Source organism: Leucoraja erinacea, chromosome 24 (assembly GCF_028641065.1).
Source record: "Leucoraja erinacea ecotype New England chromosome 24, Leri_hhj_1, whole genome shotgun sequence".
Taxonomy (NCBI): Eukaryota; Metazoa; Chordata; class Chondrichthyes; order Rajiformes; family Rajidae; genus Leucoraja; species Leucoraja erinaceus.
The window spans coordinates 32,146,224-32,157,676 of record NC_073400.1 but is presented as its reverse complement, the minus strand read 5'-3'; the positions used below and the strand labels follow the sequence as shown (position 1 = coordinate 32,157,676).

General features: G+C 45.8%; 1 protein-coding gene across 1 annotated transcript in view; it reads right to left on the bottom strand.

Annotated features, from left to right (window-relative positions):
- Window positions 1-6,910: 6,910 nt before the first annotated feature.
- The window catches only part of LOC129708933 (acidic mammalian chitinase-like), a 41,508-nt gene continuing 36,965 nt past the window's right edge, over window positions 6,911-11,453 (bottom strand). The window contains exon 11 of the mRNA XM_055655007.1: window positions 6,911-7,481. Coding sequence (XP_055510982.1) covers window positions 7,369-7,481 — 113 coding nt within the window. The 3' untranslated portion in view covers window positions 6,911-7,368. The remainder of the gene's footprint in view (window positions 7,482-11,453) is intronic.

The following is an 11,453-nucleotide window of genomic DNA, read 5'->3' as shown; positions in this document are numbered from 1 at the left end:
TAGCGCGCGCCATCCACAGTTATACCAAAGAGAACAGGTGGAGGGGAAAACAAATAAACTGGAGTAACTATATGAATGTGTGGTTAGGCAACATCACTAGAGAATCTATTCTCATGAATCTCACTTTGAAGAAAGCATCACCCATTACTTTCTTTCTTAGAGAGGATGCCTGATGTACATGAGTTACTCCAGGCACTTTGTATCTATCTTAATGCATATATGCATCCCAAATAGCTATTGAAGGTGTACAATACACATTAATATATAAACACAACATATGTACACACCATATTAGTATCCTCTATAATGTTTGGCCACAACGAGCATTCACTGCCGCGCCGCACCTTTTAACTCCGTTCTAGGTAGCGGAGTAACTCAGCGGGGTGAGGTAGCATCTATGGAGCGGTGGAATTGGCGACGTTTCGGGTCGAGACCCTTCTTCAGATACATAGAGTGAGCAACACCGGAAATTGGAGGAACAACACCTCATATTCCGCCTGGGTAGTTTGCGTCCTGATGGCATCAACTGAATTCTCCGAATTTTAGAGGAGCCCTTGCTGTCTCCTGTTATCGTTAACCAATAGCTGATCCTTTGTTATCGCCATCGGGCTCCTAATTGTCCCTTTTTACCTTAACACATGCGGCCCCCAGAAGCCATCAGAAGTATTTTTCGGTAAAACGTTGCCATTTCCTCGCTCCATAGATGCTGCTGTATCTAAGTTTCTGCAGCAATTTTGAGTACCTTCGCGATCCAGCATGTGCAGTTCCTTCTTGCTCACCTCTGTACTTACTGAGCGGGTGAGGCCGCATCTATGGAGCGAAGGAAACAGGCGACGTTTCGGGTCGAGACCCTTCTTCAGACGAACACCCGAAACGTCGCCTATTTCCTTCGCTCCATAGATGCTGCCTCATCCGCTGAGTTTCTCCAGCATTTTTGTCTACCTTCGATTTTCCAGCATCTGCAGTTCCTTCTTAAACGTCACCTCTGTACTTCCTCAGTTATCATCTTCTTCGGTATATAAATGTTCTGCTGTACTGACTTAACTTGGGAGTTGTGATCACAGCGTTTGACTGAGACACTTCTCCCTTTGTCCAAAACCCACTGCTGCTGTTATCCTTATAATTCCATGAGTCTTATTAAAGAGGGGACTTTGTCAGTTTGGACGTTCCACCGAGATCGCTTGCTAAGGTAAGAACGGATGGAGCCTGGACGACCGCTCCTGTTTGTCGGCTGAAAGACCTTCCTATGGGCTCCAAGGTACAATTATACTCAGGGGGGGTTTCCACTGACTTGTAGGTTCGGCTCTATCTGCCCCAACCCTTGCACAGCGAATCTGACTCAAGAGTTCAAGTTCAAGAGAGTTTTATTGTCATGTGTCCCTAATCCGACAATGAAATTATTGCTTTGCTTTAGCACACCAGAACATAGTAGGCACGAATACTGAACAGATCAGTGTGTCCATATGCCATTGCATAAATATATACACACATGAATAATTAAACTGATAAAGTGCAAATAAACAGATTATTGGCTATTAATGTTCAGAGTTTTGTCCGAGCCGAGTTTAATAGCCTGATGGCTGTGGGGAAGTAGCTGTTCCTGAACCTGGTTGTTGCAGTCTTCAGGCTCCTGTACCTTCTACCTGAAGGTAGTGAGGAGATGAGTGTATGGCGCAGAAGGTGTGGGTCCTTGATGAAGCTGCCAGCCTTTTTGAGGCAGTGACTGTGATAGATTTCCTTGATGGACGGGAGTTCAGAGCTGATGATGGACTGGGCAGTGTTTACCACTTTTTGTAGTCTTTTCCGCTCCAGGGTGCTCAAGTTTCCGAACCAAGCCACGATGCAACCAGCCAGCATGCTATCCACTGTGCACCTGTAGAAGTTAGAAAGAGTTCTCCTTGACATACCAACTCTTCGTAATCTTCTCAGGAAGTACAGGCGTTGATGTGCTTTCTTTATGATTGCATCAGTGTTCTCGGACCAGGAAAGATCTTCAGAGATATGCACGCCCAGGAATTTGAAGCTCTTGACCCTTTCCACCATCGACCCGTTGATATAAATGGGACTGTGGGTCCACATCCTCTCCCTTCCAAAGTCCATATTCAGTTCCTTAGTTTTGCTGGTGTTGAGGGCCAGGTTATTGTGCTGGCACCATTTGGTCAGTCGGTCGATCTCACTTCTGTACTTTGACTCGTCCCCATCAGTGATACGTCCCACAACAGTGGTACCGTCAGCGAACTTGATGATGGAATTCGCACTATGACCGGCTATGCAGTCATGAGTATAGAGTGAGTACAGCAGGGGGGTAAGCACGCAGCCTTGAGGTGCTCCCATGCTGATTGTTATTGAGGCTGACACATTTCCACCAATACGAACTGACTGTGGTCTGTGAATGAGGAAGTCGAGGATCCAATTGCAGAGGGATGCGCAGAGACCCAGTTCTGCGAGTTTGGAGGGGATGATTATATTAAATTATTATATTCCCTCGACTTCGGGAGGGAAATGGAATGCAGGGGAGAGACAAGAACTTTGCCTTCCATCACAGTGGCTCTCCTCCTCACTGTTTATGTGAATAGTGTTGGTGTGTGTTTTGGTTCTTTTATTGTATGGCTGCAGAAACTACATTTCGTTTGAACCTCATGTGAGGTTCAAATGACAAATAAAGGTATTGTATTGTATTGTAAATGCCGAACTGTAATCAATGAATAACAGCCTAACATATGAGTTTTTGTTGTCCAAGTGGTCCAGAGCGGAGTGGAGAGCCAGCGAGATTGCATCCACCGTTGATCTATTATGGCGGTAAGCAAACTGCAGAGGGTCCAGGTTTAGGTGAAGGTAGACAAAAAGGCTGGAGAAACTCAGCGGGTGAGGCAGCATCTATGGTGCGAAGGAAATGGGCAACGTTTCGGGTCGAAACCCTTCTTCCTACGGTCCACTTTCAGATTTAAAAACCCATCTGCAGTACCCTTTTTAAAAAAGGCGAAGTGAGGTCAAACATTGTTACTTGTTAATGGGACAGTTCTGGGAGAATGTTGAATTAATCATATAGTCCAGATAAAATAGGATGTCACTGAACTGATTTTTTGTGTGGAATCTCTTATTTCTAGAGATAGTGTCTCTTTAAGAAGTTGTGCACGTTGTGTATGGGTAGAGCCACACAGATATTTTCATTTGTTCTTTGGATATGTGTTAGAAACTATCTATGTGAATTTCTTTGTTTTCTCTTACAAGTTTTAACAAAGGAGAGATGCAAATATGCAGTTTGTCTTGTCTTATCTGTTTTTAAATTAGTTTTCTTCCTATTTATTGTGAACTGATTTCTGAGACCATGATTCCACACTGGCCATGTGGAATCCTGGTTCAAGTGTTAGAAGTGTGTTCCGGATATGAGATGCCAACATTTTGGAAATAAATTGGCATTTGAGGGAATGTTGCCAATCGGTGTGCAGTATGAGAAAAATGTTGTCCTTGATCTATTTGTATATGGCTTGAGGGGATGGGTTGTTTTTGGTTTGATCTGCCAACTCTTTCTCCGGTTTCTGAAGCAGAAAAAAAAACACATGTGTTTACAGTATGATTCTACCACAACATCAATTTAAAAGGGAGAGAAAAGTATTGGTCTATAGTTAGAACTCACTAAGATTAAAGTTAAACTTGAAGATGTGAATATAAGATGCGGTGAGATGCCTTTTGTTTTCTTCCATGAATTGGGTAATTGATTGACTAAATGTTTTTAATAGTAAGTAGCAAAATAATTCAGATTGTTACAGTTTCAGAACATTTTATTGATATCATGTTTGGGAGAGAACAAGAATCATCTTCAATTTGTGGGGGAATTGCCTCATGTCAGTACGGATCTGAAAAAAAGCCATTGGCCAATTTAAGACTATTGTCACAAACCAAATACTTTAGGTACGTACGGAAGCCTCCAATGCAGATGGCTGAGAGAATAAACAGTTAATTTGCAGTGAAGGTTTATTGATGGTGTATATCAAACTGTATCTGTAGAAATGTACCATGCGGGAGACAGCATCTCTTGCTTGCCTTAATACGGTCTGGTTTCAGATTTCAAAAAAATATTTTTAATAGTTTCGAAATTAAATAATACAATTTATAATTGTGCAAGAGCATGGACTATATACATTCATGGTAAAGTCTCTGAGACAGTGTACAACTTTCACTGAACTCTTTTAATATGGGACCATGAGTAGGAGTAAACGGATCATTTTCAGCAGAGTAGGTGTAAACGGGTCCTTTTCAGCAAAGAGTAGGAGGAAACGGGTCCTTTTCAGCAAAGAGTAGGAGTAAACAGGTCCTTTTCACAATGGCAGGCAGTGACTAGTGGGGTACCGCAAGGCTCAGTGCTGTGACCCCAGCTATTTACAATATAGATTAATGATTTGGACAAGGGAATTGAATGCAACATCTCCAAGTTTGCGGATGACACGAAGCTGGGGGGCAGTGTTAGCTGTGTGGAGGATGCTATGAGGCTGCAAGGTGACTTGGATAGGCTGGGTGAGTGGGAAAATGCATGGCAGATGCAGTATAATGCGGATAAATGTGAGGTTATCCACTTTGGTGGCAAAAACAGGAAAGTAGATTATCTGAATGGTGGCCGATTAGGAAAGGGGGAGATGCAATGAGACCTGGGTGCCATAGTACACCAGTCATTAAAAGTAGGCATGCAGGTGCAGCAGGCAGTGAAGAAGGCAAATGGTATGTTAGCATTCATAGCAAAAGGATTTGAGTATAGGAGCAGGGAGTTTCCACTGCAGTTGTACAGGGTCTTGGTGAGACCACACCTGGAGTATTGCGTGCAGTTTTGGTCTAATCTGAGGAGACATTCTTGCCATAGAGGGAGTACAGAGAAGGTTCACCAGACTGATTCCTGGGATGTCAGGACTTTCATATGAAGAAAGACTGGATAGACTCCATTTGTACTCGCTAGAATTTAGAAGATTGAGGGGGGATCTTATAGAAACTTACAAAATTCTTAAGGGGTTGGACAGGCTAGATGCAGGAAGATTGTTCCCGATGTTGGGGAAGTCCAGAACAAAGGGTCACAGTTTAAGATTAAGGGGGAAATCTTTTAAAACCGAGATGAGGAAAACATTTTTCACACAGAGAGTGGTGAATCTGTGGAATTCTCTGCCACAGAAGGTAGTTGAGGCCAGTTCATTGGCTATATTTAAGAGGGAGTTAGATGTGGCCCTTGTGGCTAAAGGGATCAGGGGGTATGGAGAGAAGGCAGGAACAGGATACTGAGTTGGATGACCAGCCAAGATCATATTGAATGACGGTACAGGCTCGAAGGGCTGAATGGCCTACTCCTGCATCTATTTTCTATGTTCTGAAGCCTGCTTAGACATTAGTTGGATATGGGGGATGTTGGTGCTTCTCCAGAAGTTTGTTGACCTCCAAGCGAATTTGCCAGCAGTGTTTCAAGTCAAGTCAGATTTATTCATCATGTGCACCATAAAGTGCAGTGAAATGAACTTGCCAACGACTGTACAATTTAAAAAAAACACACAATCTATATTACTAAATCTCTGTTCTTGACCGCTTTTGGCCTTCTGTGCTGTGATTTCCGAGAGAACGCCGCCACCTATGGCCATCATCTTTGGCCACCTCGCTCAGAGCCCCCCTCCGCCGCATGTGTGCCGAGGATTTTTCCCGTCGATGAAAAATGACAGAGATATTGTTTTTACAAAATTCCCCATTCTCTCTGCTGCCCCTGCTGGAGGGACTATAAAACCAGGAAGTGGTGTGCCTCAATCAGTCTCTGCAAGTGGTGTGCAAGTGGTGTGCCTCAATCAGTCTCTGCAAGTGGTGTGCCTCAATCAGAGCTCTGAATAACACTGAATAAATGTCTCCACAGCTGTGAGTACCCATAATGTGGTTTGAAAATGAAAATGTGGTTAGTTTGAGGAAAACATCACTGCCTGCAAATGGTTGTTTGGGTTGAAGTAACAAAGAACCCTCTCTCTCCCCTCCTCACACATCCCCACCTCTCTCTCCCTATCCCTCTCTCCCTTTCCCTCTTCCCCCCACTCCTCTCTTCTCCCCCCCTCCTCTCTTCTCCCCCCCTCCTCTACTCTCCCTCCTCTCCCCTTTTTCTCCCTCTCCTCCCCTCCCCCTCACTCTCACCCTCTCCTCCCCTCCTCCCCCGGCGTCCGGAGCCTGGGATCCCTCTTTGGAGACACCAGAGGAGAAGAGCTCCGACCGCCGGCTGACACGGACCAGCGAACGGAGTGCTCGCCCGCTCCGCGATGAAAAAGTCTACGCTGCGCCCGCTGCTGAAGCCCCGGGTGAGTCTCCGGGAAAGGCCGCACCAATCCTTTGTGTTAGACCGCGAGGGAGGCGACATGGAAAAAGTTGCCTCTCCGTGGAGGAGGCGACCAAAGTGGTTTTCCCCCTTACCCCCCCCACACAGGACACATCGAGAAACATTAAAAACACACATTGGGACATACTTAAAAAAACAAATGTAGAAAAAAACTAACACGCTGTTGGCAGGGCAGCTGGCCCACAGCGCCCCCACCCATCTGCCAAACCATTAACCCCGGCAATGCCGAAAGAGTTCAGCCATCCTCCCATTTGAATCCCTGCAGCCATTTTATGTACCTTTAGATAGATTTCATTGAGTTAAATCCCATGCAGGGGGTTAGGTACGTGCTTGGCATCATTTATGTTGTATCTCAATGGGTAGAGGCATTTCCTGCAGGAAAAATGATAGCACTTCAGTCACTAAGCTTTTTTTTTTCCCTTCTGCTTTTTAAGCTTCTACTGAAGCAAGTCATGCCTTGATTTGGAATCACTCGCCTTCTCTCCAGCGACAATGGTTCACATTTTACAGGAACAATCGTTAAGGAAATGCGCAAGGAACTCCAGATTGACCAATCTTTCAACTGCAACTACCACCCTCTCTCTGTCTGTGGGACATGTTGAATTATATAATGGAATGCTCAAGAACAGACTTGCACAAATATGTGCAGAAACTGGTCTGAAATGTGTTGATGCCCTGCCCTTGGTTTTAAAATGACCAGTCTCTCTCATGACGTTTTGTTGGGCTGGTCGCTGCGCTTTCCCTTTTCTGCACCTTTTACGGTGAAACAAATGGACATTAACCAGATGAATAAGGATATGCTCAGCTACTTTATTGCTCTAACCAAATGCATTTCCAGCTTTCATTCTCAGGTGAGAGACAGATTGACCCAGCAAACAGGAGGTGCCACTCTAGAACCTGACGATTTAATTCACATCAAAGCTTTTAAGCGTAAAACCAACCTGCTCCCCTGCTTTGAGGAACCCTTCCAAGTCCTTTTGACTACAATACAGCGGTCAAAGTCAAAGAACGTCCTACATGGGTCAAGGCGTCACTTTGAAAATAACAAGGCCACACCACAGCATTAAGACAACCGCATGGAGGAAACCTGTCTCCGAGGAATGTGGACTTCGTGGACTCTTGCCATTCTGATGTTCTAAAAGACAAAAAGGAGTGAGTGTAGAAGTCCCAAAAGCTGTTGAAGGTGTACAATTCATTAATGCATTAAACAAAGCTGCCAGTTAGTATCTGTTATAGAACATATTCATTTTCCCTACCTTTGAACTCTGCTCCATGTGGAGTTCAGAGGAATAGAATAGATGCCCTTTATTGTCATTCACACAAAATTACATTTTCTAGTTTTTACATTACAAAAAAACCCAAGACCCACACTTAACACAGTTCACATAAACATCCATCACAGTGAATCTCCAACACCTCCTCACTGTGATGGAAGGCAAAGTCTTATCTCTTCCCTTTGTTCTTCTCCCGCGGTCCAGCAGTCCAACTGCAACGTCGAGGCGACTGGGGCTTCGATGTTAAAGCCCCTGGCGGGCGATGATAGGTCCTGTGGCCATTAAGCCACGCTGGGCGATGTTAGGCCCCGCTCCGAGTCCTTTAAACCCCGTGATTCCAGCGGGAGAAGTTGTCGTTGCGGGAGCTCTGAAAAGAGCTCCTGGCGTTCCTGTCCACCGGGCTTGCGGCCGGAGTCTCAGAAGCTCCAAGGTCAGGTCGCAGCCGTGCGCCACCACAGCTCTTCCCGCTCCGAAGACGGCCAGCTCCGCGATGTCAGTTCCGCAGGCTCCGCGACTGTACTCCACGGGTTGATCCTGGCCGGCTCCACCATGTTAGGCCCAATGACATCGGAGACCCGACAGGGAAAAAGTCGTGTCCCCGTACAGGGAAGAGACTAACGGTTTCCCCCACAGTCCCCTCCACCCCCACATATACACAGCTAAAAAATAATAAAAACTAGGCTCAAGACATACATTTAACGACAAAAAAAAGACAGACAACTGTAGTCGAGCCGCTGCCGTCGGCACAGCCACACCACCCAGCTAGTATTTGCTATTTAACATACCCACTGTCATTACCATTATACCTTCAATACATACAGACTTGCTATTAACACGTTTATTGTCACAACCTTAGAACTCCACTGTGTGCGAATTTCAGAGGACACCAACTAGTATCAGTTGTCAACATATTCATTGTCCTTACCAACACATGCGGCACTCAGAAGCTATCAGCCGGTATTTGCTAGTAAAGGACCTGTCCCACTTTCACAACCTAATTCACAACCTTCTTTACTCGTGGACATTTTTCATCATGCTAGAAAAACGCCCCGACCTACTTGATGCCACGAGTACCTACGACTAGCATCACGGCCTGCTACGACCATGCTCCGAGTATGAGTCACATCTGAGCCTTATGTCCCAAGTTTAATTAACACCATTTCCTGACTAATGTGGATTCTCTTCAGTTCCCCCCTACCACTAGATCCTTGGTCCCCACGTATTTCTGGGAGATTGTTTGTGTCTTCCTTAGTGAAAACAGAACCAAAGTATTTGTTTAAATGTTCTGCCATTTCCTTGTTTCCCATTATAAATTCACCTGTCTCCAATTGCAAGGGACCTTAATTTGTCAGGATGCCAGGACTTGATGACTGAGCTATAGGGGGAGGATGAGCAGGCTAAGGTTTTATTCCGTGGCGTGCAGGTGGATGAGAGGTGTACAAAATTATGAGAGGAATAGATTGGGTAAATGCACGGAGTGTTTTGTCCAGAGTAGGGGAATCGAGAACCAGAGGACATAGGTTTAAGGTGAGGGGGGTAGGATTTAATGGGAAACTGAGGGGTAACATTTTTTTACACAAAGGGTGGTGGGTGTATGGAACAAGATGCCGGAGGAAGTTGTTGAGAAAGTTTATGAAACATTTAGACAGATACATGGATATGGTAGGTTTAGACGGATATGGACTAGAGCAGTAGAACTAGTGTAGATAGGGCATGTTGGTCAGCATGGGCAAGTTGCCGAAGAGCCAGTTTCCACGCTGTATGACTATGAGCTGTACAACACAAAAATATCTGAACTTAAAAAATTATGCTTACTCAGCCATTATAGGCACTTCGTAACTAGCATCAATGATGTCTTTAGTAATAGCCACGACAGCTGAAAGCAGGAATGTAGATTTCCCTGAGCTTTCTCCTTCATTTTAAAAGCAGCTTTCATTTCCTGGGGGTACATATAACTGAATAGATAATATTAAATTCCACGATCTGAGGATTATCAAACTAAATTCCATTATCTGATTCAATGATCTGAGCAGATGTTTATCAAGATGGCTGATCACCAAAATTATATCCATCCCTTCATCAGGTCCATGCCCCTTCCAACAAGCAAATATTCCATTGGGTGTTGAAGATATATCCATCAATACTGCAGTGATTAAACTTGGAAATTATCAAAAATAGTGAAGTTATCCAGATATTTCAGATACATGGCGAGGGATAATTGAATCAGTTTCATCAGAAAATGATGGTGAGATATTAAAATTGCAGCATTATCAGACAACAAGCACAAGCGTAATGGATTCTTAATTGTAGATGTTTAGTACTTTCCGATGAGCGTAGGTTTTTGATAGTAGAGAGCCACTCATGAAAGAGGTCCAGGACATTGTGAAGAGAGCAAGAGCTGGCTCAGCCCCTGGCTCAAGCAGAGTCCCCTACAGAGTCTACAAGAACTGCCCCTTGTTACTGAAACGGCTGTGGAAGATCCTGAAAGTCATCTGGAGGAGAGGAAAAGTGGCGCAGCAGTGGCGATTCGCTGAAGGAGTCTGGATCCCAAAGGAGGAAGATTCCAAGATCGATCAGTTCAGAATCATCTCCTTGCTAAGCGTTGAAGGCAAGATTTTCTTCAGCATAGTGCCGAGGCGGCTGACCAACTTCCTCTCTAGCAATGGCTACATTGACAGCTCAGTGCAAAAGGGAGGCTTGTCTGGAATGCCGGGGTGTCTATAGAGCACACGGGAGTGGTGACCCAGCCCATCAGAGAAGCCAGGGAGAACAAGGGTGACCTGACAGTGCTCTGGCTTGACCTGGCCAACTCCTACAGCTCCATCCCGCACAAGCTGATCCAGACAGCCATGGCCAAGCATCATGTGCCGGGCCAAGTGGCAGATCTCATCCTGGACTATTACAACCAGTTCAGCATGAGAGTCTCATCAGGGTCAGTAACATCAGAGTGGCACAGACTGGAGGTTGGGATCATCATAGGCTGTACCATCTCTGTGATCCTTTTTGCCTTGGCGATGAACATGATCATTAAGTCTGCTGAGCCAGAATGCCGGGGCCCTCGGACCAAGTCAGGAATGCGCCAACCACCAATCAGGGCCTTCATGGACGACTTGACTGTCACCACTGAGTCAGTGCCAGGAGGCAGGTGGATCCTGCAGGGGTTGGAGAAGCTGATTGGATGGGCAAGGATGAGGTTTAAGCCAGGAAAATCAAGGTCACTGGTGCTGAAGAAGGGCAAAGTCATGGACAGGTTCCACCTCAGCATCGAAGGGACACCAATCCCAACTGTCTCCGCAAGGCCAGTGAAGAGTCTTGGCAAGGTGTTGAACAGCAGCCTGAAGGATACAGCATCTGTCCAGGCAACCTGTCAGGAACTGGAGAGTTAGTTGAGAGAAGTGGACCGGTCAGGGCTTCCCGGCAAGTTCAAGGCATGGATTTACTAGCATGGTATCCTGCGAAGGATACTCTGGCCACTGCTTGTCTACGAAGTCCCAATATCGATCGTAGAGAGATTGGAGAGGAAAGTCAGCAGCTTTCTCAGAAGGTGGCTGGGATTGCCCAGGAGCCTTAGCAGCATCGCCCTTTACGGAAATAACACCAAGCTCCAGCTGCCCCTGGAGGAGGGGTTTAAAGTGACTCGGGCCAGAGAGGTGATGCTGTACAGGGACTCCAACGACCCCAAGATGGCTCAAGCAGGGGTGGAGGTGAAAACTGGGAGGAAGTGGAGAGCCGGCGAAGCAGTGCTGCAAGCAGAGTCCCGGATACGTCACAGAGTCCTGGTGGGAGCAGTGACTCGGGCAAGAGCAGGCATGGGAATCTTCCCATCTCCCCAG